Genomic DNA, 27,894 nt, shown 5'->3' on the forward strand with positions numbered 1-27,894 from the left:
GTGGATGTTCACAGCAAAGGATCCATCCTGCAGCTCCACGGCACATGCTGGATGTTTGGGATAACTCGGTGGGCGTTGAGCTGTACCTTAGTGGAGACCCTCGCTGGTTTGGGGTGGTGAAAACCACCCTGCTTTCTGGAAATGAGGGGTTTTGTGGGAATTCAGTGAAAAAGATAATGATTTTATTCCTTCTGCTCAGCAAGAAACAATCATGGTGGCAATTCTGATGTGCAGTGGGATAAACTCACAGCTAAAAGTTGCATTTCAACCCCTATTTACACCCTTAGGTGTTCAAAGTAGGTGTTTTCCCAGGAATTTTCCCCTTGGCTCAGCATCTGTGCAAATGCTATATAAATCATCATTATTCCTTCTCCATCACTGAGGGAAAAAGCAGCTGCCTGGCATTGCCTGACAGCGCCTGTACTTCCTTTGGCTCTCCAACAACTCAGGACTTGGAGAGTGGCCTGGATAAACCCCATTCCCAAAGACGTGCAGCTGGAAATGGAAACACTTGCACAGTGCCCCAATCCCTGGGGAATTCTGCCCGTGGCTTATTTTTATTTTATTTCTGCACAGGGCCTCCTGCAGGCCTGGCTCACATCTCAGGTGATGGAATCACAGCATCCCGGGATCACTGAGGTTGGAAAAGGACTCTGGGATCATCGAGTCCAACCTGTGACTGATCCCCACCTTGTCACCAGCCCAGAGCACTGAGTGTCACATCCAGGCCTTCCTTGGACACTTCCAGGGATGGGGAAAACTGATGCCAATGTTTAACAACCCGAAATAAATTGATCCTCATCACAGAATCATGGAATATTTAGGGTTGGAAGGGGCCTCTGGAGATCATCCAGCCCAAGGCAGGGCCACCTGCAGCAGGTGACACAGGAATGCATCCAGGTGGGTTTGGAATGTCTCCGGAGAGGGAGATTCCATAACCTCCCTGGGCAGCTGTTCCAGGGCTCTGCCACCCTCACACTGAGGTGGAACTTGGCTGTAGTTTCGTTCATGACCATTGCTGCTTGTCGTGTCACTGGGCACCGCTGAACAGAGCCTGGCACCGTCCCCTTGTCCAGCCTGAGCCTCCCCTCGAGCCGGTGCCCCTCCATGCCCTCCCCTGAGGGGGGGCCATTTTGTGTGAGGGGAGGGGGCCATTTTGTGGGCTCCACGTTCTCCTCGGGGCGGGCATCAGAACAAACAGAACATCCCGACGTGTCCGAGCTGTGCCAGGGCTGTGCGGGCGGTGCCGGCCGGTGTGCGGGGCTGCATTAACCCCTCTCCCCGGCCCTGCGGGGCTCCTGACACCGGCTCAGGGAGCTCCCGCCCCGCTCCCTCAGCGCGGGCGGCGGTCCCCACTCCGCTGGTGCGCTAGGGGGCGCTGCCGCCGGGCACAAGGAGCGGCCGGGGCGGAGCGGCCTCGTCCCGGCCCCATCCCGGGGCCTTCCGGGGTATCCCGGCCCGGCCCGGCGTGATCCCGGTGTGATTCCCGGGGAATCCCGGCCTGCTATGATCCCGGTGTGATCCCGGTGTGATCCTGGCCCGGCCCGGTGTGATCCCGGCTCGGCCCGGCGTGATCCCGGCCCGGTGTGATCCCGGTGTGATCCCGGGGTAACCCGGCCCCGTCCCGGTGTGATCCCTCTGGAATCCCGGGGTATCCCGGCCCCGCCGCCATGGGGAAGAAGGGGAAGCGCGACAAGAAGGGGAAAGGCGCCGAGAAGACGGCGGCGAAGATGGAGAAGAAGGTGTCCCGCAGAGCCAAGAAGGAGGAGGTGACGGGCGCGAGTGAGGGCGCGGGGCCGCTGCGGGTGCCGGGGAAGGATGAGGACAGGGTTGGCAGCAAAGGAGCGAATCCAGACGGAACCTGGGCTGTCCAGGGAAAGTGTGGATCAGGGAACCGTAGGATATCCTGAGTCGGAGGGGACGCACATGGATGATCCGGTGTAGCTCCCGGCCCTGCGCAGACACCTCAGCAATCCACCACGTGCCTGAGAGCAGTGTCCAAACCTGCTTGAACTTGGACTTCCAGGGATGCCCCATCCCTGGCAGTGTTCCAGGCCAGGCTGGACGGGGCTTGGAGCAATCTGGGATAGTGGAAGGTGTCCCTGCCCACGGCGGGGGGCTGGAATGGGATGAGCTTTAAAGTCCCTGATTCTCTGATGCTAAGCAGAGTCAGTTACTTGGTTAAATCGCATGGGGTCCATTGTGTGTGACAGGAGGTGTAAAAGAAAGACACGAAAGCACAGCTTAAGGCTCCTTTTTGCTTTCCATCCCCTTCATCCTTCTGGTCTTAAAAACAAACAAAAATCTTTGTTTCTCGCACTCCTCGAAGGGCTGCTTGTATTTAAGCCTTTTCCGAGCGACTCTTCCCTGTTCAAAACGTGGTGTTAGTGGCTTAAAGACATGGAAAGTGTCCCTGTAGATGTGTCCTGGCTGCAGGGAGAGCTGATTCCATGCTGCAGAGGCAAAATTCCCACACTTTGGAAATCTCTGCTTGGCCCGCACCTTCAGAAAGGTGACCTGAAGGGAGGAGATGAGCAGTGGGGTTGTGGGAGAGACCCTGGCTCAGAACCTCCCTCCTGCTGCAATCCTGCTTCTGCCCTTGGTCTGTCAGCAGTTTTGGGGGGGCAGATTTTGGCTTTAATTGAGTGAAGTTGAAAGGGAATAAAGAAACACGAGGTTTCTCTGGCTATAAAAGAGTTTCCAGTTGTAATTAGGCAGGGTTTTCAGTTCTTTTTTTTTTAAGGGAGATTGTGGGAGTGCGTGCTGGTTTCATGTGTGCTTCTGTGCATGTCAAGCAGCTCATGTCTGGCTTTTTATTTCCAGGAGGATCTTGAAGCCCTGATAGCAGAATTCCAGAGTTTGGATGCTAAAAAGACACAAGTAATTGAGTCATCCTGCCCACCCCCCTCACCCAGGTAAGAGCTCGTGTGAGGCTTTGGCTGCCACTTGCAGAGCAGTTGGGGGTGCCTTTAATGGCATTTATTTATGTAAAGTTATTTCCCAAGAGTGGAAGGTATAGCTGATATCTGGAGTTAGAAAATACCTGACATCTGGAGTTACGAAATGCCTAGAATACTGAATACCTGGTTAAAAAAGGAACCAAAAACTTTTTGGTGCCAAAATCCCCTTTTTAACCATTCCATCAGCACAAAAGAGGCAACGCAGAGTCAGATTTCAGGGCTTTGAGGGAAAATAAAAGTGAAGAGGAAGTTTTGGATTTGGACTAGAGGGCTGAAGGGAATTCAGAGGCAAAAGGATGTGTCATGAGGTAAAAAGCACTTTATTAAAGTGGGGTTCACGTACTTGGGGTATTCAGGAGAGCAGTGACCAGCAGCAAGTGCAGAATAATGACACAGATAAATGGAGAGGAGACAGCGCAGAGTTCTGGGCCCTCATAAAAGTCATTTTTGTTCCTGCCACCCCAGCATTAAAATTCAGGAGCTCACGTCAAAGGGGGAGTTAAATCACAGAGTAACGTGTGCTCCTGAAATAGGAGAGGCTCTCAGACAGTGCCCAATTCATCTTGGTGGAAGTTTTGGAAGAGATTAATTTCTTTGGAGAAGTTTTTAGCCCTGGGGTGAACATCACAGGAGGGTAATTTGGCAGATGATAGAGAGACCTTTGTGGCTGGAGGGCAGAGGTGCTGATGCCTGATTTAAAGGCTCCAAGGTTCAGGGTTTTAAGGACTTTCAGATCTGTTTTTTCCATCCTTGTTCTTCTTTCAGGCTGAACTGCTCCCTCTGTGCTCACCCCGAGAGAGACGAGCTGATCCTTTTTGGAGGTGAATATTTCAATGGCCAAAAAGTAATGTATACTTCATTTTCTTTTTCTTTATCTGCCCCCTCCCTCCTTTTCCTGTAATTTGCACGGGTCTCATTTGAAAGGAAATTCAAGGCAGAGTCATAAAATATGTATTTGTCCCTGAATGAGAGCAAAAGAGCCTTTTAATTCTGCCATGGGTCTGTCTCATGGCTGAGCAGTTGGCAGGAAGGAGACACGCTGGAACCCATTAAGGAGTCAGAGTGATTGTCTCAGCATCAATATTTCAGGGCTTCATAATTTCTCCAGACTTAATTGTAGCCATATCTGCCCCTCATTTGGGATAACTAGAAAAGAATCTCTTCCACTTCTCAAAACAAGATATTTCTGCACCTTTGCTGCTGGCAAGGCACTGCCTGCCTTGGAGGTGGGAGCAGCAGCAAATTATTGCTCTCAGGAGCACTCTTGCTCCTGGATTGCTGCAGGTTGCAAGTGGTTGTTGTGCTCCTGGAGACAAACTGCCCTGGAAACTCCAGCCTGGCAGTGATATTTGGTCACCTCAGGGTTACCCAGTGTGATGAACTAAATTGATTCTGCCTTTTTTACCACCTGGAGCTGTTCTTTGCTCTGGAGTTGAGCAGCTTTAACCTGAACATCTGTGTTAAGCTCCAGCTTTTTAAATCCTGGTATCTCAAGCTGTCACCAAGGGTTTGGGTAAGAACATTCCCAGCCCGGTGGAACAGTTGTTGCCTCCCAATGCAGTGCAGGGGTTTCTTGTCCTTCCCTGCCCGCTGAGGAGGTTGCGCTTTGCAATCTTCACCCAAATTCCACCAGGCAGAACTGAGCTGAGCTGAGCTGCTGTTTCCTGTCCCTGTCCCACAGACCTTCCTGTACAATGAGCTGTACATTTACCACATCAGGAAGAACAGCTGGGCCAAACTGGAGATTCCCAACCCACCCCCGAGGCGTTGTGCTCACCAGGTAAAGCTCTGGCTGCCAGAGCAGCTGCTGGGATTGTTTTAAAGATTATTTGGGAGGAGGATTTTAATTTTTTCACCTCCTGAGGGTTTCTTGCCTCTCTTTGTTCTCCTCATAATGAGCTGCCAGTGGTGTCACTTCAGCTCTTCTGCTGAGGGGCCTGTCCAAGGCTGCCTGAGGTGCTCTGATCCCTGGGTGTCCTCTGGAAGTGTTCAGTGTGGAATGAAGGTTTGGGGTTGTATCTGTTGATCTGGCAGGACTCAAGCAGAGCTAGGGGGGCAATTCTTCTTTAGAAATGAATTCTTTTTGCTGCATTGTACAAGGACCAGCTCAAATGCATAATCCCAGGGGGCCCTGGATTTTCAAACTGGAATTTGACCGAAGTGCCTTATTGCCTTCATGGCCACAGCCCTACATCCATGAGCATCCCAGACACTGCCACTGCTGCCAGCAGGGAGCACTTGGGCTCTTCTCCACCTCTCTGGAAATCCAGGTCACAGGCTGCTTGTGAGGATGAAGGATTTGGGTTTGTTTACTTTATGTGAACACCTGCACAGTAGAAACTGGACCAAAGACTTGTATTTCTTGCAGGTCTTTGGCCCTCACCAGCTGATAAATTTTCTTAACCTGCTGCAGCCAGTGGGTGACTGGTACCTTCCCAAAGCTGCCATACAGGATGTGAATGTCCTTTTCCTACCCATCCCAAAGCTCTCCAGAGCTCCCTGGTAAGATGCAACACCCCAATTAGGTTCATATCCCTTTGTTATGTTACTAAGTGCCAGTCTTGCTCCGAGCTGCGTATCCTTGAATTGAAAGATTCTGACTTGATTTTTGGGCTATTTTGTGTTGTTTGGACTAGAACTTGATTTCAGAGGCTGCATTCCAGTAGCCAGCAGGTGGCTGTCAAGCAGCTCCATCCAAAGGGAGCAGATCAAGAGCTGCAGCTGGATTACAACAACAATAATCTGAGGAGTCCTGCTTTCAGCAGTGTTTCCTGTCTGATAATTAATTATAGTTTCACAGGGGACAGTTCAGCCTCATGAGCTGACTGGTTTGTCTTCCTTGTGGTGTTAATGCATAGCTCAGAGTTAAACAGAAATGTGTCTGGGGGTGCCAGGTGCATGTTTTTAGTTTTATTTGTCATCCCTGGTCTCTGACACACAATCCACTGTTGGAGTGGAGGTGAGAGGAGCTAAGGGCAGGTGTTGGCAGTTGTTCCAGGAAAAGGTTTGGTTTTGTCACGAATTTCAAGGCAGCTCTTGGAAAGGTCACCCACAAGTATGAGCAGGCTGTTGCATAAACCTTCCCCTTAAGCTTTTAAGCACAGGATGCCCATGGAATTCAGGCACATACCTGCTTTGTTTAGGTAACTTCATGTTCCCACAAATCCTGCCTGAAAGCACACCCTGGATTTTCTTACATAATCATTTCATGTTTGGGCTGGTTTATGGGAGGGCATGGTCCTGTGTGGGGCTAAAAATCTTTTTTTGCTGGGAGAGACAGGCAGGGAATGAAGCCTTGTGAGGAAAGAGATTATCCCAAAGTTGATCTGTGATGGGTACCCTGGAAGAAAACACAATTTGAAATTTGCACAGCCACAGCATTTCCCTCTTGGGATTCCTTCCTTCTTCCTTGGTCCTAATACAGATAATTTTAATGAAGTAGAGCCTTGCTCTCCTCCCTGCTTTTAACTGGCAGCTTGCATGCCAAAGGTGTTTTGGTGCTGTTCTGTGCCAAAAAAATATAAAAATACCCCTCTCTGCTGTGACACAATCAGAGCAGTAAGAGTCTCTCCTCTTGTCCAAATGCTGCACATTTCCTTCTGTGTTTGGGGGGTTTTTTTTGTTTTGTTTTCTTTTTCTTGTTTGGTTGGTTTTGAGCAGAGGGAGTCGAACAGTTTTTGTTAAGCTAATCCCAAGATGTTTCCTAGGAAACTTTGAACTTCCCTCAGGAAGTGGGAAGAGCCCAGCTCCTTGGCCAGCTTTCCCTTGCTCTCGGGAAGGTGTGCTAAACATTGAGTACTTTTTATTCCAAATTCTCCTTCCTTCAGCCCCAGAGAGCTGCTGTTGTTTCCTCAGATTTGGAGCCGTGTGCTTGGCTGGTGAATTTACGTGCCTGCTTTAGAATCCTGCTCTGATCCAGCTCTTCCCTCTCCTGCAGGCAGCTGTGGTGCCCACGGCTGGGGGGCAGCTCTGGATCTTTGGGGGGGAGTTTGCCTCTCCCAACGGGGAGCAGTTCTACCACTACAAGGATCTCTGGGTCCTGCATTTGGCCACCAAGACCTGGGAGCAGATCAAGTAAGTGCTAGGCCTTCATGTCTGGACCATGCTTTTGCCAAGAAATTTGGAGCAGTGATCCCTGAGATCCCTGGAGATCTCCCAGTTGACTGGAGCAGCCAGTTTGTATCTACCCACGGAGCCAGCTTCATCCCTGGGAACTGGCATTTGCTGCCTTGAGATTCCTCGGGATAAACAAGCCAGTGATTGAGACCTGTCAAAGTAAACAGGTGCCAAATGCCTTGGTAGTTTCTGAGGGGAGTGAAGGTGTAAATATTTTCAGTGGATCTGGCCCAAAGTCCTCTGTTGATGTTTCCTTAACCTTTGGCTCCTCGTTTTGGCTCCTCATGTTTGTGTTTTCCTGAGAGGAGTTCTGACATGACACGCAGTGGACTGAGAGACAGGAGATTGGCTTTGGGTCTGAGTTTGGCATTGGCTTCCTCTTGGACTTGAGATTGTCTTGTACTCAGAACACAGCTTTGGGTGGGCTGGAGCTCCAGATCACCCTCAAAGTGCACTGGGAAAAGCAGCAGCTTTTGAACACTTAGGAGCTCCATGTTCTTCCTTCAGGTGGGAACACCAGATCTGCCCACGTTGATCCCTTTTCACCCTATTAAGGCATGGGATCTGTAATCTGTGTCTGTCACCCTGTTAAGAGTCTGGGGTCTGTTACCTGTCTCTGCCTCTGCTTGCACAGTAGCTGAGGGTGTTTTGGGACGAGCTCTGCCTTGGCACATGCCTGAGGCCTCAGAGTGACTCACTGTGCCTGGCTCACCTTTCTCTCCTCTCCCTGCAAAGTGAGAGCATTGATAGTGCCTGACAAGTGGGAGTTTGGAGCCTACTCCATTTGAGCTTCCTGCCGTGTTTGGGTGGCCCTTGCTGGAATTTTGGGAACACCCATGCCCTGGTCCCAGTGTTGGAATCAGACAAAGCACATCTCCCATCCTTGGGCTGAGCTCCAGGAGCTGCATTAATGACGCAATGGGAGGGAATGGCTTTGTTTTAATGCTCACCTGGCTGAGCATGAATGAAAATCCAGCTTCTGCTGCCTCTCTGCTTTTCCATATGGCATCTTGATCAGGAGCCTGCTTGGAAAGGGGAAAAGGAAATTGTTGAGATGATTGTTGAGTTCTGCAAGGGAGTTTTGCCAGCTTCTTTTAAAACTCTGATCATGACACCTGCTGCACTTCACTTCCCTCAGCATTTCCCATTTGCTGGGTCATGGTGGGGAACCATCCCTGGCACAGGCCAAGGAAGAGTTCCATGTATCCAGTGTGGTGCCAGTGTTACCCCAGTAAATGCCAGGTGGCAGACATGGGGTACAGACTAGAGCTGGGTTTAGAAGACATCATTTTAGTGCAAATAATAAAGAAAATTAATTATTCATGATGAAATGTCTGGACAAGAGAGGCAAAGTTTCCGTTTCTGTTCCCATGGGAGGGATAACAAGTGCCCCATTCCAGGTGGGTTTGATGTGTTGGTTTGTCCAAGATGACCCTGCTGTGATCTAAACTTGAAATTCTAGAAAATCTGGTTATTCCAGCCCCACAGTTCAGATTCCAGGCAGTTATATTGTCCTTCCTGGCCTACTCTTCCTGCCACAAACCTGGTGCTGTGAGGGGCTTGACTGTAAAACACTTGGGAAGAGAAAACCTTGACTAACTGTGAAAACTTCCCTGTGCTGGGGAAGTGCAGCTCCATTTTCTCCTAGCACAGAGCGCAGTGGTGCCAGGCTGCCTGGCAGAGTTCAAAGTTGCTATATTTAGCAAGATTTAGCTGTGTTTCCTTGCATTTTGCATGCACAAAGATGATCCAAACACAGCAAATCCCAGCCCGTTAGAAGCCGTGCCAGCAGCTGACTTTGACTTAGTGCAACCACCTTATCTTGTGTGTGATGCACGAGGTTTCCTCAGTCCGTGAACTGTTTGTTACCCTGCCTTGGAGCAGCAATATTTTAACCTAATTGCCTCATTCCTTCCTAGACAGAACATTCCCCCTCAGCTCCCTGTGGCCCAGTGCACTCCCTCAGGGAGAGACAGGGAGCATCCTTGGGGCTCGTGCTTGGGAATTGCCACATCCCTCCTCTGGGGTTGTCATTTGAGCCAGTGGAGCTCCCTTCACTGAAATTCTGGAATGCTGATGGTACTTCCTGTAGGATTTGGTGGGATGTGGTGCTGTAAATATCCCAGTTTCACCAGTGTCTGTTGAAGTGGAGCAGTCCTTGCAGAGCAGGGTGGCCCAGCACAGGGTTGTGTCTGATGGATGCCTCTCCTTGCTCACCAGAAAAATCAGGTCCTGCCACACCAGGTAGAAGGTGCTTAAAGAAAAGAAGGGTGTTCTGGTGTAAATCAAGTAGATTGTCAGCCCAGAAATGAGCTGGTTCTTTGGCAGATCAGGAAACAAATGTACAACTGTGGATTGACTTGCAAGGGCTTGGAATTGAGGATTTTGGGTCCTGTGCCAGTTGTGTTTTCCTTTCTCACCTTCCACCTGAGTGTCCAAACATGAGGGGACAGAATCTGTGCGTGCCACTGACCCCGACACTGGGGCATTCACAGGGAAAGGCGTAAAACAACACAAATCCTGAGTTCAGCTTCCTCTGAAGGATAAAAGTGCTCTGTCCTGAAGTGCCCCTTTGCTGGGATGTTCTCTTCACCCCCACTTTTATTATTATTGAACGTTCCCAAGCTTCACCTGAGCGTTCTCTGGATGAAGAGGTAGCTCCTGCAGCCTGTAGCCACTGGGACAAGTAATTCATGAATCTGGGGGCTGAATTCAGGTCTGGTTTGTTACTACAAGCCCCAGAGTAACTCCACGAGCAAAAGGAAATTCCTTATGGAGCAGCTCAGATCAGCCTCATGCTGTACATGTGTAGAGCCAGTCCTCAGCCAGACTTTTTAATCTATTTTTAAAAAAAGTCTGGAGAATTTACAGCTCCCTCCCACACGTCTGCTTTCTGGTGTCAACCCCATGAAATAGAGCATTAATCATAAAGTCTGAGAAACCATTTCCAAAAGGTTTCTTTGGGACCAGGAGCAGTGAAACAGGTAAAAGGGAAGAGTTTGTAGTTGGAAAACAAGTTGCAGGAAGACCCTTCTGGAGCGGGAATGAGGTTCTGCATCACTGCCAGTCCTGCCTGACTGTGCCATTTGTGCCTTGGAGTTAATTCTGCATAGGTGGGAGCTTTATTAAAACACATCAATGAGTAAAGTTTTTATTGTTCAGGATTGATTTTGAACTTGGAGGAAACTTGCTTGAGAAACAAGGCACGAGATACTCTGGGAACAGGATTTTAGTGGTCATGTTGGGTTTTAATTCATTCTCTCCTTAAAAAAAATAAAAAGGTGATTTTAAAAGTGCCATCTTTTGGAATAATGACACGGGAGCTTTGTTACAGCAAGAGAAAATAATGATTTCAGGGCTTGATGAAATTAATACCAGAGGTGCTGTTCTGCAGGGTGATACTTAAAAACCCAGTAAATGCTTGGAAAAACCACCTCTCTGTTAGAATAAAGAGTCCAAGCAATCAATATTAATTCAGTCTTCCCCAAACACTGCTGTTCTGGTGGAGTTTCTCATTATCACAGGGGTGAGGTTGTCATTTTCCATGGTGAATAAGGGCCCTCATTTTCCCTCTCCACAAAAATCCATCACCACATTCCCAGCTCCCTGCTGCCACTCCAAGTGTGGCGGGGGACAGGGTTGGGGCTTTAGGTTTTGCTGCTGTTTTCAACTTCATTTAGGCCCTGATTGTGCAGTCACTTCCACACCTTAAGGCTGCCTGTTGGAGGAGTCTTGCTGGGCTCAGTGGTGCCAGCTGGGCACTTTGGGAGACTCCTCAGCGAGGGAAAAACGGGATGGGTTCCACCATGGGGGCAGGGAAGAACACACGCAGCAAACCCTGTTCGCCCTCCAGTTTGGCCTAAAGCTGGCTTTGTTTGAAAGTTCTTGGAGTTGTTTTTGTTGTCTCTCACGTGATGCTGTGGGTGAGCGTGAAGGAAGGAGAATCCATGTTGGAATGGTGTCCAGCTGCCCGGCTCCTCGGGAGCCTCTTGGATGTGACAGATGGAGGGGGTGTTGCTTGTTTTTGGAAGTGGAAGCAGCACATCTAACTGAAAGGTCAGGAAAGCTTGGAAGGAGCAGGGATGTGTAGCTGCTTTTGAGCATGTAGGATCATAGAGTGAGTCACAGAGTCATGGAATGCTTTGGGTTGGAAGGGACCTTAAAGCTCATCCAGTTCCAACCCTGACACCTTCCACCATCCCAGGTTGCTCCAAGCCCCGTCCAGCCTGGCCTCAGACACTTCCAGGGATCCAGGGGCAGCCCCAGCTTCTCTGGGCACCCTGTGCCAGGGCCTGCCCACCCTTGCAGGGAAGAATTCCTTCTCAACGTCCCATCTATCCCTGCTCTCTCCTTCAGTAGGGTAATGATGATAATGATGACTTATTTTGCTGCAATACCTTTGTTCTTGAGGAAATCTGAGTAATTCATGAAGTGTTTTCACTGGTTTGGTGTCATACCCAAACTGAGGTGGATGAGTGAAGGTGTTGTGGGTATGTGATTTCCTAAGACACTGAAGGAGGGGGGATGTCAGAGCCAGATTTTGTCTCTCAGTGCTTGGAGAAAACATCTCAGTTTGGAGCGTCTTCCCTGTAATTGTGCAAGCGCTGTTCATTAAACTCTCCTGAAAAATCAGCTCCTGAGTCATCACTGAAAAGACTTTGGGTGCTGTTAGGGTGGTTTATCTCGAGGAATAAAATTGTCTGTGCTGCCATCCCAAGAGTTCCAGGAAGAGCACACGTCCTGTTCAGGAGAAAAGCAGACACGGATTGAGGCAACCACGTTCCCCAAGGTTCCCATGTCCAGGAGAGGTTGAGCTCAGCCAGCTCAGCTGCCAATGACCAACAAAAAAGGCCTGATGCACTACCAGGAAAGGGGATTTGGCTGAGAAATGGAATTTCTTTGTGTTTCAGGGCACCGGGAGGGCCCTCTGGACGAAGTGGACACCGGATGGTTGCGTGCAAGAGGCAGCTGGTCATCTTTGGAGGTTTCCATGAGAGTGCAAGGTGGGTTGCAGGGGTGGCTGGGGGTTTGAGTCCTCCTTAAAAAGGACAACAAAATTTCACCAGTAACAGAAATATCTGGGTGTTAATGGGAGGATTATCCTCAGCAGAACTGGGACTGAAGTAGATTCTTGTGTTAGGAAGACAAGGGATCTTGATTTAAAGTCTTCAGGTGTGGGAGAAATCATTGTAGCACTGAAGTAGCTGCCCATCCTTGTAGCCAAAGCTCAGTCCAGCACTTTTGGCCTCTGAATCTTACCAGATCCTTATCTTGTAGAAACATCTTCCCCTGTGGGGTGTGCCATGCTGTGGGATCACAGCTGGGCTGTCACGGGGCTGGGAGCAGAGCTCTGAAGTGCTGTTTTAGCCTGTCCTGAGCATGCCCATCACAAAACGTGCTGTGCCTGTGTGCTCTCCCTAGAGATTACATCTACTACAACGATGTGTACGCCTTCAACCTGGACTCCTTCACCTGGAGCAAGCTGGCTCCAGCAGGGATTGGGCCTGCTCCAAGATCTGGCTGTCAGATGACTCCCACTCCCGAGGGCAACATCATCATCTATGGAGGCTACTCCAAACAGGTGGGGGACACTTTGTGCTAAGTCAGATGTTGTCCACAGGCTGGGAACTAAAACAGGCATCTTCTAATTATGGCTTTTTTTCCGTGCAGTTCTGCTGGTTGAGGGGCTAATCTTGGTTCAAATGAATTCTGTGTTTTCCCTGCTGTTCTAATCCAATATAAGGAATTGATATCACCGAGGGAGGAATAAGCAACTGGGAGAAATGACATTTTTTTGGCAACTTAAAGCATTCTCAGGTATTCCTTTGTGTTTCAGCACTTGCAGGTTGAAAGCAGCAGTTGCCAGGAGACTTTTATTTTGTGCCATCAGTGGCAGAGGTGAGGGAGCAAACTCAGTAAGCCAAAAAAGACTTTTGATAAGCACCAGACTCCCCCAGCTCTGCTCCTTGCTCCGTTAATCTTGGGAATTTACACCAGAGAGCCCTTTGGAGCACATTCCTTATTGAGCAGGTATCCCTGTCTCCGTGCTGGGCAGCAGGAAGGAAGTGTTTCATTGAGCAGAAGGCTCCTGCAAAAGCTTTTCATGTTGGGGATGCAGGCAGAGGCCCTGGATCCTGCTGCTCCCGTGGAAAGGCAGCACTTCCAGCTGGGGGAGGAGGACGCCTTGTTCTTCTGAGGGGAATAAATGAACAAAGGAGGGAAGCAGGGAGAGGGGAGAGAAGGGAGTCAGTCTCTCTGTATATTTAGAAGCATTTAGGCCTCCTCAGGGCCTGAGCTTCGGGCTCTGCCTCATCAGATGTGCGTTGGATTCAACAGCAGTAACGACTCAGAGCCTTTCCCACCTGAAAGGGCTTTGTCCTCTTCCCTCATCTGTCCTGTTTCCTCCCTCCTGAGGGTGGGAAGGAAGCAGGAGCCTGCATGCTCTGCTAGGTGTGGAGTTCTCCTGGAAGCCCCATGGAAATACAGAAGTCACATGTGTTTGCAGCTGGTTCTGTTCCACTTCTGCTCTGGGTTGCTGTGGGCTGCTAAAAATGAAGAAGGGATGGAGGGAATGCAAAGCTGCCCTCAGCCTTTGGCAGGGCACTGGGCAAGGCTAAGAGCTGAGGGAAGTTCTCTGCAGCTTGAAAAACAGCTTTTCCATTAAGACAGACACTCCATTAAGGCAAAACAGACATTCCATTAGAACAAGACATTTTAAACAGATGTTAAAAGTCTCCTTCCTTTGTCATGTAGAGAGCTCTGTGTGCTTCTCTCTGAGGGGCCATTCCTGACAGGCTCTGCTGTTGTAGCACAAACTGACCAAAGCTCTGGACAGAATTTTCTCTGCAGCCTTTAGGAACAACAAACCTTCAGCACGCTCCTGAAAATTAAATTCAGCAGGATATGGCCCCTCTAGGAGAGACTCAATTCTGTTAATGTGTGGCTATTTAATTCTCATTGTGTCTTCACTTAGAGCTGATTGTGGAGCTGAGTGTCTGGGTTTGCTTTGAAGTGGAGAAAATGTGTTTGCCAGGGATACTCTTGGGAGAAGGTAGACGTGGAGAAAACAATACTTAAGTGGAGTTGGGCAGATACAGGAGAGGACTTATTCCTTGTTTCCAGTTAGAGAGGCAGATGCTCCAGTCAGGGGTGCTGTGCAAATATTTTGGGGCATATGAAGACATTTTTCCATCTGAAACCAGGCAAATATCCAAGCAAAGCACCATTCATCAAATGTAGAGTGTTCTAAGAAGAGGCAGGACTAAGTCACACATGCGATGGGAAATTTTGAAGGGAAGGGGAGAGGAAAATCATAATAGGTCTTCTTTCTGAATAGAGACATAATTTGGCTGTCACAGTGCTGGAGGAGGGTGGTGACATGGCAGGGCTGCTGTCCTGTGATGGGCAGGGAGCTGGGAAGGCAGAAACAGAGTTTTGGTCCCTGCTTTGATGTCCTGAACTTGCAGAAGTGATGTGGAGAGTCTGTTCTCAGTAACGTCTGTCAGTCCAGGGCTGAATTCCCTTCATGGGACCTGGATTAAAAAGTCTCTTTCCTGGCTGGGGAAGTAGAGGCAGAAAAGATGGAAGTGACTTGTCTGAGGCACTCCAGGACTTGCAGAGCCAGGACCAGCACCTTGGTCCCCACACACCTTTGCTGTGCCAGCCACTGCATTTTCCCAACCAAACCAGGCTGCAAATGGTGAAAAAGGAGCTTTCCAGCCCTGGGTGTGACTGCCTTGAGATGCTGGTGCCTGGTATTTTAAAAAGCAGGATTCTTAGCACAATGGTGTCTGTGTGCTCCTGGTTCATCAGCGGCCTGGAGACGATAAAGACAATTTCTGTGATCTCCTGCAGAAGGGGATGTTGTAGGTGCTGCCAGCTCTGCCTAGAGCACACCTCAGAATGCCCAGAGGAGCTCAGACTTGCTCTCCTGCTGATCCTAAAGATGTCCTGAGCCCTTTGCCGTGCTGGGGATGGGGCTTGCTGCAGCGAGCTGCATTTCAGGCTGTGTGAAGCACCGAGGCCTCTCCATTGCTAAGCAACAGAGGGGCTGGAGCTGCTGCTGCTCCGCCTTGCAGGTGCAGCCTACAGGCCAGGGGAGGGCTGGAGTTACACGTGGGCAGGGCTTTGGGATGCTGGAGATGGCTGGGGTGTGGTGATTTTGTTGTTGGTTTGGGGTTTTTTTAGTGGCAGTTGTCACAAAGCTGAAGTGGATTGTGCTGGGACACGTGGAAGGGTTGAAGTGCCTGAATTGTAAGATCTGGTGGGACTGGCTCCCTCTGTAGCTCTGCCTGCTGAACACTTCTGCTATTTGGATGTTTTTAATCACTGTTGATCTCATATCAGACATTTTTAGCACGTGGAGAATCCTGATTCCACTTCCCAAGCTCTCCCTGCCTCAGTTTCTTTGCTGTCTGTCAGCAGAGCTGGAATTTCAGCTAATACCTGTAAAGCTCTGGTAACTCCCCACTGTACCTGCACGTGCAAACCACAGGCTGTCCACAGTGGATATCCCAGCCTGTTTTGTGCTGGAACACAAACACCTGGAACTTTAAAGCACAAAGGATAATGGGGGAGCAGGAACCTCTTGTCAGTGATGGAATGATTTGCTCAGGGCAGACATGTCCTGGCTGGGAGGGGATGGATCTCTCCAGCAGCTGGAAGTGTCTGTGAGCTGGGGAAAGCAGGCGTGTCTGTGACAACAAAAACTGACTCCCACTCCGCCTCATGGCGGTTTTCTGAGCCCAGGGAGCTTTGTCATGTTGCACTCACAGTGTGTTTACTACAGGCAGCTTTTCAGGAGGAAGGAATGCAGTTATTCCACACAGCTCGGATGGTTGTGGAGCCAGCTGCTCTCTCTGTGTTTGCTTCCCTGCCTCTCCTGCCATGCCCATCTCGCTGTGCTCCTCACACTTCACCTGTGTGCAGTTGTGCAGTGCCTGGAACACACTTCCCTCTCCTCTCCCTGAGAACTGAATACCATTCCCTGGAATTGGATACCAGGCCCTGCAGCAACAACAAAACCTGCCAGCTGCAGGGTACAGGTGTGCAACAGGACTCTCATCCTGCTCCTCATCTTTCTGAGGGCTGAACCTCGGGATCCACTGCTGGGATCCCACTGGCATCCTGGGAGCACAGTTCCTCATCCCAGCAACACCATGGCCCCAGGAGGATGGGAATTACAAGGAAGCAGGAGCTGTGCATGAAGGATGGGTGGATAATGACATTATTAACAGACCTCCTACAGTGGTGTGGCACAGAGCTGCCTTGGAATGGTGCTGTTGCCATGAGCACTGGAATCCAGGGCTTACAGGGAAAGGAGCAGGGAAATCACACTGGAAGTCAGGCATTTAATTGCTTCAGCTGAGCTTTCATCCTGCCCTTGCTGCTGTCTTGCTGTTGCCTTTTGTAGGGGTGGGAGTGGGGTTTGTGCTTCTGTTTGGGAGAACGAACCTGTTGCTCAGGGCTGTGTGGCACCCCAAATGCCACAGCTGAAGTGGGGCAGAGGTGTCACCTCTGCCTCTCCTGTGCTGTCTCGGGTGGGTGACAGGGACCCACAGCCAGGGCTGGTCACCAGGCTGCACCACATGAGGTCCTTGCAGATCAGAGCTTCTGCTCAACATCCAGGGGCAGAATCCCAGAGGGCCTTACAAGCCCTGGGAAGTTGTTGTGTCCCACTTTGGGGGAGTGGGAATGTGCTGCCTTTTACAGGAGTTAAATCAGTCCCTTGAGAGCACCTGGCCCTGGCTGTAAAAGGCAGCACCTTGGCTCTCCTGTTTCCTCAGTGCTGCCCATGTCCTTTGTTTGCAAAGCAGTTGGTTTTAATCCCTTGTGACAATTGATTTCTCCTTTCTGGGTCCCAAAATTCCTGCATCCCACAGTCTCCATACAGCCACAAATCCCCACAAACCTGTGCTGCAGCCTGGAGAGCCCTTCCTGCTGCCACAGGCAGGAACTGTGGCACATCACAGCGAGTATCCCTGTTTGGTTTCCAAACCCTCCATGGTTTGGAGCTGCCTGATGCTCCAGAGCCTCCTCTGTGGCCTCTCCTTGCCCAGTCACAGCGTTTGCCTTTTCAGTTGGGTCCCCTCTATGGTTTGGGCCACTGAAGCTGTTTCCCTGAGCATCCCTGTGTTTCCCTTCCCTGCAGAGGGTCAAGAAGGATGTGGACAAAGGCACCCTGCACACGGATATGTTCCTGCTGAAGGCTGAAGGGGCAGGCAAGGAGGAAGGTGAGCGCTGCAGGCTTGGGAATGCAAATCCTCTCCCTTCCTTGGAATAACACACCAAAAAAACTTGGGACCAAATCCCCCTCTCAGTGATAACCTCTGTGCCCCAGTGTCGGCTCAGGAAGAAATCCAGGAAAAGACATTTTAGTGATTTTTTCTTCGGTTTGTATGTGGGAGGGAATTAAAACAACATTTCCAGATTCTGGAAATTCTGTTTCTGGGACATTTTGATCAGTGCTTTCCTGTTCCACAACAGAAAATCGTTGGGATTGCAGAATTCTCCTGGGGTGGGGTATTCCTGGGTGGATGCCAGGTACCTACTAAAGGTGCTCTATCCTTCCCTCCGCAGCTGGAGGAGGGAGAGAAAATCCAATGGGAGACTCATGGGTTGAGATAAGGAGAGGGAGAGATCACTCAGCTCTTTCACTGCTCCAGTGTGGGCCCATTCCATGGGGTACAATAGTTCTGGAACAGACTGACCCGTTGTGGGTTGTTGGTTATCTTTGATTGGAATGGGAATTCCATGGTTTTCCTTAGGAGAGAGAGTATTTTGTCCTTCGCTCAGGCAATGGGACAATTTCCTTGGAGCTGAGTTTCTAAAATGTTCAAATTGTGATTGATTACTCCAAACCTGTCTGGAATGGGATTTGGGAAGGAGGGTTGGTCACCAGCACCGTCTGGATTCCAGGCCCTGTTTGTGTTATTCCTATTTGTAGTTTTATCTTGTTGGAATTGCAGTTCCTTTGGAAGCACAGGGCCTGGCAGTGCTTCTCCCAGCCTGCATTTCAGGGATTTGCTCTGAAGTCAGAGTGGAAGGGGCTGGAGAAAAGCAGAAGGATAGAGCAAGAACCTTGTTCTGCTGCTGAGCCGTTTTTTAAAGCCTGGTTGGGGCTTCTTGGGATGAGCTGTGTTTATTTTTGGGGGTGAGGCAGTGCTGTAGGGTGGCAGAAAAGGTGGAGAGAACTGATGGAAGGTGGGAGGGCTCCATGGGATAACTGAGGGACATTTTTTGGTGCTTGAAGGCTGCATCTGACCAGGCCTTGTCTGAACTCCACCCTCCAGTAAAGGTGCAAACACCTTTCAAGAGGCTCCTTGCCCCAGAAAGCTCCAAAAATACCATGAGAATGTCCAAAACGGGTCATGGAATTCCTTGCTGGAATTCTGGGAGGCTTTGGAATGCACAAACCAACGAAGGATTCTGCTCTGCTGACGCTCCCATTTGTTCTCTCCATTGCAGACAGGTGGACCTGGAGTCGGCTCAGCCCCTCTGGAGTGAAACCCACTCCCAGGTCCGGCTTTTCCGTGGCTGCTGCTCCCAACAACCGCTGCCTCCTTTTTGGGGGGGTGCACGATGAGGAGGAGGAGGAGAGCATTGAAGGGGACTTCTTTAATGACATTTATTTCTATGACATCGGGAAGAACCGCTGGTTCCCTGCACAGCTCAAGGTCTGGGGTTAAATACAGTCATTTAATCATCTGACACATCCTTTAGGCCTGGTTTGGTCTCCTTGAGCTTTCACAGTGTCACAGACTGGTTTGGGTGGGAAGGGACCCTAAAGAGCCTCTCATTCCACCCCTGCCATGGGCAGGGACACCTTCCATGAGCCCAGCTTGCTCCAGCCTGGCCGTGGACACTTCCAGGGATGGAGCAAGGAATTTTCTCTCTTTGGAGGAAGCCTGTGTTTCCGGTGGTGCACCTGAGCAATCCCTCCAGGAATCAGGCTACCCCATTACTGTGGACTGCAAAATGAAGCAAAGCAGCTTGAAAACATGTTTCTGGTGGTTTTTGAGGCCATCTCCAGGTCAGACCTGTGAGTCTGACATGAGGTAGTTCACTAGAAGCTACTGTGAAAGATCTGTTTGGGATCAAACCTGTCCCTCTTCTCCCCAGTGTTGATGAGCTACCAGAAGAGATGAAATATTAACCTTGGCTTCAAGAGCTTCAGAACTCAGCTCAGCTCTTGGATTGTGTTTGAGCCACTCTCACAGGCCAAGGGAGGTGCAAACCTGGTTCAGCTGCTTCTTCCCCCTGCCCCTTCCTGGCTTTGTTCTCCAAATGGAGAAGTCAATCCCATAATAGGCAAACAGCCACTCAGGTGGTTGCTTCTGCCTTCCCAAATTGTTCTCCAGCCCTTCTGTACAGTACTTCCAAGACCCGGAGTGCTGCTTGGTAATGGGCTGTAATTCAGCACCCAGCAATTGAGATTTCAGGGAATCGTGGGTTACTTTCCCTTGCCACAGAACAGTGACCTCTGTGTGCTTGTGGCACCTGGAGCAGGAGAGCTGCTCCTCTCTTAACAGAGGAAGCAATTCCATGTCCTGGATCTCCACTGTTCCTTGTTCTAGGCTGGGAGAAGCTCATGCTGTAGCAGGGGGCTGCAGTGATCACTTGAGACTTTAAATTGTGATGAAAAATAGGAATTGTCGCTTCCCTCCCAGCAGCATCCATGCTGTTTGTGTGAACTGCTGTTAGGGGCACGCAATTTCCCCAAAATCTCCTTTTATTCCTGTTCTCAGGGCCCGAAATCAGAGAAGAGGAAGCGCAGACGTGGCAGACAGGCTGAGGCAGCGGCTGCTGGGGAGGAGGAGCTGCAGCTGCCGCCTCCCCAGGGTCCCCTGGAGATCGTCAAGGAGGTGGTGGCTGAAGATGGCACCATCATGACCATCAAGCAGATGATCCCTGGAGCTGCAGAAGACAAGGACAGGTCTGCTTCAGAGGAGGAGGAGGAGGAGGAGGAGGAGGAGGAGGAAGGTGGAGCCCTGGGGCAGCCCGTGGAGCCGTGCCCACGTTCCAATGCCATGGTGGCAGTGAAACACGGGGTCCTCTACGTGTACGGGGGCATGTTTGAGGTGGGCGACCGCCAGGTGACCCTCAGTGACCTGCACAGCATCGACCTGCACAGGATGGACGAGTGGAAGGTGCTGCTGGAGATGGATCCAAGTAAGCCCTGCTGGGGGCAGCTCTCCCTGTGCCTTCAGGGGAGCAACACTGGGGAGAAAAACAACTGTGGAGCTTCCTCAGGGCTGGTGATGAGCCTTGGGGTGGAGGTTTTCCTGGGAGTGTGTGATAATGCAGTGTCTTACCAGAAACGTGTGTGGCCCAGAGCTCTGGGGTCACTGTAGAGTGAGCTCTGCCCTGTTATTTGGAAACCCAAGACCTGGAAACAGAGTTGTGGTGGCATGAGCCATCCTGGGAATCCTGCTGTGCCCGGCTCGTCCGCTCCACCCTCAGGGATGCTCCTGCCTGTCCCCCTGTCTCAGGGCAGTGATGGTCTTGGGTCCTGCAGAGCACGTGGGCATTACCTGGAGTTCTCTCTTTGTACCTTAATTGTCTCTTTGTTCTGTAATTATCTCTTTGTACCTCTCTTCTCTTTCCTTTGTCCTCAAAGAAACCCAGGAATGGCTGGAGGAGTCGGAGTCGGATGAAGAGGAGGATGATGATGTGGAAGGTGCAGAGGGAGGGGAGGAGGAAGAGGAGAGCTCTGAAGAGGAGAGTGAAGATGAGGAAGGTAATTATTAATGAATAATTAATAATTACTCTCCATACTAACCCAAAGTGGGGTTTAGTGCAGTGCCTGGTTCTGCTGCCAGCCTGGAAAGTCTCCCTGGCATCCAGGTGAGTTTTCCAGCAGAAGCAGAGCTTTCCTGGTACATTGCTCTGGGGATACAAGAGAATTTCTCCTGGCTGCTGGTAGATTCTCAGGCTGTCACGTTCAGCCCCACGTGGCCTGGCTGATGTGGCCCTGGTGAGCTGTGTGTGACCTGTCTTTGTCCCTCTCTTTGCCCAGGGGAGCAGCAGCACCCAGCTGTGCAGCCTGGGGAGGCCCAGGCCCAGTACCTGGCCAGGACAGAGCACTACTGGCTCAGGCTGGCCCGCAGCCACATGGGCCCCGAGGCCAAGGACAAGAAGGTGCTCAAGGTGGCTCATGCCATGGCCAAGACTTTCTATGAAGATCCCGTGTAGATGTCCTGAGGCTGCTCCAGGAGTGAAGGAACGTGTTGAGAGCAGTGGTCAGCCCTGCTGAGCTCAGCCTGATGTCCATCCTGGCATTCCAGCCTTTCCCAGCTCTGAGGGCCTCTGGGCTGACCGGCCTGGATGGATGCTCTGGATATGCTGTGACTCCTGGGAATGCTGTGGGAGGGTCCTGAGGAACAGGATTGCTGTCCAAGCACTTGTTCTGCTGAGGTTGGGCTGTGCAACACCGACTTTGTTGTTCCAAAGTTGTTTGGGGTCTGTCCAGACAAATTGTGCACATGACAATGGTTCACTGGTCCCAGATTCCTGGCTGGGGCTGGGACATGTCTCCAAGGGTTCCTACAATAAACTGGCTCAGTTACATCATCTTGTTTTGCTCACTCAATCCCATCCCAGCTTTTCTACTTGTGTGGAAAAGGGATTGCAGTTCCTGCTGTGAGGTCTGCAGGCAGTGGTTCTAAAGTGCACCAGCAGCTCTGAGATGCCTGGAAAAACCTGGGAATCCTTTCCTGCCTTACCTGGGAGATGCACATCGCAGAAACCTCTTCCTTTTCCGTGTTCACTGTAGTTTTGCCTTTGTGGAATCTCCCAGTTCGGTTTTTCCCCCTATTGGCCCAGTTGTCCTGCAAGTGAACTCTTCATGACCAGTGAAATTCCTACCTGCAGACCTTGCTGAGGCCAGGAAGGAGTGGGCTGATCCAGGGATTTGTTTTTCCCCCGTTCCAGCCCCTCTCCTCAAGGCATCCCTTCCTTCCCAGCAGAGCAGTGCTGTGTCCTTGGGGACAACAGATGGGATCCAAGTGGGTGCTGCAGCAACCAAGTGGTGCCTCGAGGTGCCACCAGGACTGGCTGTCCTTGTGCAGGGAATTCCAGGTGCCCTGGGTATTCCTCTGGCAGGGCCTTCCCCAGGGATGCAGCTCTTGGGAGAGCAGGGCTGGGATCTGCCGGGCTAATTAGGACAGAACACAGATTAAATAGAGCTGACAGGGGGCTTTAATTGGTGAGAGAAAAATGTGTCTGACAGGGAGGGACCTTCCCCATGAAATAACAGGTGAGAGGTGAAAACAAAGCATTTATTGATGACCTGGGAAGGAATTCCTGCTGCTTGCTCAGTCACTCACCCTGTTGTCTTCTCACTTGGGGGAATCCACATCTTTCTGTGCAAAGCTTTGGGGGATTTGTGAGGGTGGGCAGGCCCTGGCACAGGGTGCCCAGAGCAGCTGGGGCTGCCCCTGGATCCCTGGCAGTGTCCAAGGGCAGGTTGGACGGGGCTTGGAGCAGCCTGGGATGGTGGAAAGTGTCAGGGTTGGAACTGGATGAGCTTTAAGGTCCCTTCCAACCCATTCCATGACTCAATGATCCTACAACCGATGCAGTCATTCAGGAGCTGTCCAAGGAGCTGAGCTGTTCCCCTGAACGAGGAAAAGCTGCCTCTGCCAGGATTCTGTTCCGTGCAAACCCCCAGGCCCCAGCTCAGGAGATCCCATCCCATCCCTGCTCTGTCCTGCCTTAGCACAACCCTCTGGAGCTGCCCTCTCTGTGTGACAGCTTCCAAAAATCCCTGCTTTCCATCCTCCCTTGCCTTGCCAAAGCTGCCAGGATGTGTAATTAGTCCTTAGGTCTCAATTAAGCCCTTCACCATTGATCCCACCCTGTTTTACTGTCGCTCCTCCCCTTCTGTTGCAGTCTGGCTGTGTTTTCCCGGCAGCGCTTCCTGGCAGAGATGCTGCCACAGCTCGGGATCTCTGGAAGCTCTGGAAGCTCAGACCGTGGAGAGTGCTGGAATCTGGGTCTTGGGTACAGCAACCCAGACACCAGATGGGCTGGGGAGAAGCTGACATGGCACAGGGTGTTTGTCTTCCTTCCTTCTTGCTTTTCCCAAGGATGCAGTGCTGGACCAGCCCCTCTCACACAGGTGGGATCCAAATCTCCCTTCCCAAATTCCCCCTTCCTAATGGCTCTGCTGTTCCAGCCCCTCCTCGTGCTGTCAGAACACAAAAATGCCAGTGAAGCCTAAAAAATGATCCAAACCTTCAACTATCCAAGTGCCTCTGCCAGCCTGGACATAAAGCATCAGGTCTGGATAATTTCCATGGATTTATGGCCCACCTTGATGGGCATTTTAATGGGCCTTAGGTAGATCTGCAGCAGCCAGGCTCGTAAGACAGGGAAATACACTGAATTACCTCTCTCTCTGGGCTACTTCTCGGGAATATTTCTGGCCTTGGGCAAATGTGAAAAGCCCAGAACTGAGACAAATTGCTTAACTGCCCGGGATTAAGAAAGGAATCATTCTTTTGGACCATGTGGGTTGGGAGCCAATTAATATTAGTCTGTGGCTGTCTTTCCTACTGAGCAAAACTCAGCTTGCCTGGGTGGAACAGAGAGCTGGGAAATCCAAGCTGGATTTGTGCTGGTCCAGAGGCAAAAGCAGGAATAACTAGGCAGGCACCAGTGGGAAAAATCCAGTCAGGAAACCACCAGTCCTTTTATTTGATGGATAACAAGAGGCATTTTGGTGCTGTTTTACAGATATCTGAATATCTGTGTGTGCAGGGCTCTGTTTAACCTGCTCCTGACAGGCCCTTTGTTTCATGCACCAAAAGAAAAGTCCTCGAGAGTCTTTCCAAAGAGTAAACACAGAATTCCAAACCCCAGGGGTGAATTCCCAAGGCTGCAATCCCAGTATGTCGTTTTTTGGTTCATTTCAAGTGTACAGCAACCGTTGGGGGGGGGGGGGGATGATGACTAAGGAGCCAAAAGGAAAACCCAAAACAACACAAAAAAAGGAAGAGGTGGGAAGATGATGGACAGTTACCGTGGAGAATGGAATTTCAAAATTATCCTTTCCCCTGTCCACCCATAGCCCTGTGCCTGGAAAAGGAAAGGAAAGAAAAGAGGAAGCAAAACTGCGACAGGAGGGAATCAGACCATGTAAGGAAAAGAACTGAATTTAACTGGCACATGCTCTAATCCTTAGTTTATTTCTGGTTAAAAATATAGCAATCCAGTGCAGTGTAATAAGAAATCTGCTGAAAAGGTAGCAGAGAAACAGCTAAAACAGAAGCAAAGCAAAGCTGAGTCCACGAGTCCGGGCTGTATCCAACAACTCTGGATGTGAATGTCGAGGAGGGCTTTTCCCTCCTTCCCCACCCCCAAAATCTCCTGTGAGGGTCTCACCCTCCCCCTCGGGAGCTGCCACCCTCCTGCACCCTTCTCCTGCTGCTGGAGCTGCAGGGGGGGACACTGAGGGTGGGATTTGGTCCCTGGCCCTACCAAATCCCAAAGGAGCCGTTGGAGCTGGTGGTGGTGGAGTACCATGGGGAGGGAATGGGAGCTTTGGGAAAGCCACTTCCAAGGAACGGAGCGGAGAGCACGCTGTGTGATTGGGACCAGGACAGCTCAGAACAGGGATACGGCATCTTTAATGAGTATGCAGATTATCCGTGGGGACAGGGAGGGGACAAAATCAAGGCAGGCATAGTACAAAGATGGTAGAAACGAACAAATTAAGTGACATAGAAAAAAAAAAAGAAAGAAAATACATCCTTAGAGGCTGCCATTGCCAATGATGTTTGGTTTGATTTTCTTTTTTTTCCTTTTTTTTCTTCTTTTTTTTTTTCTTTTTTTTTTCTTTTTTTTTTTGTCCTTTTTTTTTAAATACAGGGACATGTTGGAAGCTGGAATATACATCCTGCGTTACAAAGTGCAAAATACTACATGCTCAGAGCCCAAGCATGATGTCTGAAACAGTCCACAGCAAGATGTAAGAGACAAACCCACCACCCTCTCCCTCCTCTCTGGGACCTGCTCCAGGTGCTCCTCCCCAGGTGCCTTTGAGAAACAGTTGGATTTTGGCTTGGTTTTGTTTTATTGTCATCCTCAGTGGATTGGAATTGAGCCCTCTGTCCCCTGTCCCTCCCCACCCTGCTCCCTGTGCACACGTTTTGGGATGGGCTGGGATGCTCCTCACCAGCACAGCACCATCAGCCACTCCATCCGTGCTGCTGGAGGTGCCTCCAAGGTTTTGGTTGTTTGTGGGGAATCCAGGTACACATTTTTAGCCAGGAGAAATTGGCTGGGAATTAAAAGTAGCTCTGGGTGGTTTTCCAGCCTTGCCAGGGGTGAGGAGCAGCCTGGGGAGGAGGAGTGAAGGCAGGAGGGTGGTGGGGCTGCTGCTCACACCTCGTGTTCCCTATTCCCCCCCTGCCCCAAGGAAGTTTGCAAAAAGCCAATTTTGGTTTTAAAAACAAGGATCAAAATGGGGCCTGTTCTCCCATTTCCCATCCAGACAGGGTTCATTCCTTCCCCATGCTCCTTCTCTCCTCCTCCTTACAGCAGCATTCCTCCATTTCCAAAGGGACAAAAGCCTGATTTTGCTTTTCTCTCCCATTTATCATTAAAGCTGTTACAGATTTCCCTGGGAATCTCAGCCTGGAGCATCCCAGAGCCCATCCCCACTCCACCCAAACTCTCCCCATGGTCCCCTCGTCTCATCTCCATTTTGGGGTTCATTGCTGTTGTTACAAAGACAAATTTTTGGGGGGGGTTGGGGGGGTGAGGGGAAGGGAAACAAGGTTTTTCTTTTGTTGGGATTCCTTCTCATCCTTCCCAGTGTTGGGGGGGCAGAGTGTTGATAGCATTTTGCCATGCCACACAGCATAGTGTTATACAAGCAAAGAATTTTGGCTAAAATCCAAAAAACATTACCCAGGAAAAAAAGGCAAACTGTGAGTGAGACTCGATCGTTTGTTGTTCTTCTGTGAAAAGACTTGGAAATTGTCGGAGGACAGTTCGAGTTACGATTTTTCCCTTTGTTTTGTATTTTTTTGTTGTTGTTGTTTGTAGTTGTTTGGTTCTGGTTTTTTTTTTTTTGTTTTGTTTTTGTTGGTTGTTTTTTTCCCCCATTCATACATGTAACTGTTATTTTTGCAAACAAGACAGTCTTGAATTAGATGAAAAAGTTAATAAACAAAATGGCGACTCCAATATTTAGTAAGATCACCATGACTACCAGGATGGGAGCTGAACCCTGCAAGAGAAAGAGAAGGACAGGAGTTAGATGGATCCTTGGAATTCTGCTGGGAGCTCTGTGCAGTCCAGGCAGCTCTGGACATGAGCAGATCCCAGTTTACACTTCCCAAAGTGCCCAGGAACCCTTGGAGGATTTCTTTAAGCTGCCAAACAAACACTTGGCTGCACCCCCTGACTAAAGTGGATCATGGATCATCCCATGGAATTCTGGCCTTAAAAGCATAACTAAAATCAGTTGTTTATCAGATGGTCAATGAAAAGGAAGAAAAACCCCAAACCTGAGATGATATTGGATCATAGAGTGGTTTGGGGATGGTTTGGAGCCGTGTCCTCAGGACATTTCCCAGTTGTTCTCCAGGTGTCCTGGACACCAGGCCAGACACGGGGTCCATGTTCAGGCAACCTTTTGGGAATGCTCTAATAACCTCTGCTGAGTTTATATGGATCAAATGAAGCTTCTGGGAAATACCTGCAAGTGTCCAAGGCCAGGTTGGACGGGGCTCAGAGCAACCTGGGATAGGGGAAGGTGTCCCTGCCATAGCAGGAGTGGGATGGGATGAGCTTTAAGTTCCTTCCCACCCAAACCATTCCAGAATTTTACCTGGAAAGCATTGCAGGAACCCCACTGCAGCTGCCCCGTGCACACACCCACCCCAGCTGGGCTGGACATCCCAGGAATGGTTCCATCCCTCTGGGAGCATCCATCGCTTCCCCCTGAGCACATCCCAGACAATCCTGTGGGACCCGAGGGCACGGCTGTGGGACCCCATCAGCATCCCAGGAACATCGCGGGGCTGCAGCCAACCCTCCAGCACATCCCTCTGCGGAACACCAGTCAGGAAAACATCCACCCCGGCACCTCATCCATCCCTGGCACCTCTTCCCTGGCACCCAACATCCCCGGTGCCACAGTGTGAACGTGGCTCGCACCAGGGCGAGCGATGCTGGCAGCAGGTGGGTGGCTGCTATTTCTTGGAGTCGCTGGTATCCTCAGCTATTCCTGCTGCATCCAAGCTGTGCCAGCCTCCATCCCTGGAATGGTCCAAACGCTTTCCCCCAGGCTCCTGTCCCCCTCCTAGCACACCTCACATTGCTGGGATGGAGTGGGGACAGGGCTGGGCACCCCTTGGGAGCTTCCCCATGGCTGCTCTGCGGAGCTGCTGGCAAAGAAACGGGAAAGAGCAGCTCCTGGCTGGCCAGGGATGGTTTCTTTTCCGAGCAGCCTGATTCAGCTCGTGTTTGGGAGTGGGTGGGAGCGAGGATGCTGGAGCCTGCTGGAAAGGCGTATTTGTAGCTTAGCAACAGGGTCAAAGGCAGCCAAGCCAAGGCAGGGATGGCGGAGAGCCGCTCCCGGCAGCCAGGTGCCCATCCATGCCCGGCTGCTCCCGGCAAACCTCTCCTCCTGTGCCGTGCACAGCCTTCCAAAGGCACAAACCACCCCCTGCCCGCCGCTCCTTCCCTCTCCCAGCCCGGCTGTGCCAAGCCCGGCCTTGCTGGCGCTGGGAGGGATTAGCTGCATCTCAGAAGATTATTGGGTTTTAGGGTTTTTGAGCTGCTGGTAATATAATAACAGATCGCA

General features: G+C 50.7%; 2 protein-coding genes across 6 annotated transcripts in view; one reads left to right on the plus strand and one right to left on the minus strand.

Annotated features, from left to right (window-relative positions):
* The first annotated feature begins 1,389 nt into the window (after nucleotides 1-1,389).
* Nucleotides 1,390-26,270, plus strand: KLHDC4 (kelch domain containing 4). Of its 5 annotated transcripts, none has more exons than XR_006015858.1 (13): nucleotides 1,390-1,769; nucleotides 2,824-2,915; nucleotides 3,726-3,804; nucleotides 4,642-4,740; nucleotides 6,898-7,034; nucleotides 11,987-12,079; nucleotides 12,498-12,657; nucleotides 17,227-17,308; nucleotides 18,543-18,751; nucleotides 19,823-20,246; nucleotides 20,695-20,814; nucleotides 22,968-23,196; nucleotides 24,148-24,173. XR_006015858.1 is itself a non-coding variant. In XM_042027056.1 (13 exons), exons 1-13 carry the CDS (start codon nucleotides 1,671-1,673, stop codon nucleotides 25,020-25,022), a joined length of 1,737 nt encoding a protein of 578 aa, XP_041882990.1. In that variant the 5' UTR covers nucleotides 1,390-1,670; the 3' UTR covers nucleotides 25,023-26,270. The 5 variants fall into 5 exon arrangements, 4 of the variants coding, with proteins under 4 accessions (XP_041882990.1, XP_041882991.1, XP_041882989.1 ...); XM_042027056.1 differs by lacking the exon at nucleotides 22,968-23,196 and adding an exon at nucleotides 24,948-26,270 and having other exon boundaries at nucleotides 24,148-24,215; XM_042027057.1 differs by lacking the exons at nucleotides 22,968-23,196; nucleotides 24,148-24,173 and adding an exon at nucleotides 24,948-26,270.
* JPH3 (junctophilin 3) overlaps nucleotides 24,245-27,894 on the minus strand; it is a 49,559-nt gene continuing 45,909 nt past the window's right edge. The window contains exon 5 of the mRNA XM_042027053.1: nucleotides 24,245-26,313. Coding sequence (XP_041882987.1) covers nucleotides 26,233-26,313 — 81 coding nt within the window. The 3' untranslated portion in view covers nucleotides 24,245-26,232. The remainder of the gene's footprint in view (nucleotides 26,314-27,894) is intronic.

This window comes from Corvus kubaryi, unplaced genomic scaffold (genome assembly GCF_017639235.1).
Source record: "Corvus kubaryi isolate FWS band 111438036 unplaced genomic scaffold, C.kubaryi_AGA036_p1.0 37300, whole genome shotgun sequence".
Lineage (NCBI taxonomy): Eukaryota > Metazoa > Chordata > Aves > Passeriformes > Corvidae > Corvus > Corvus kubaryi.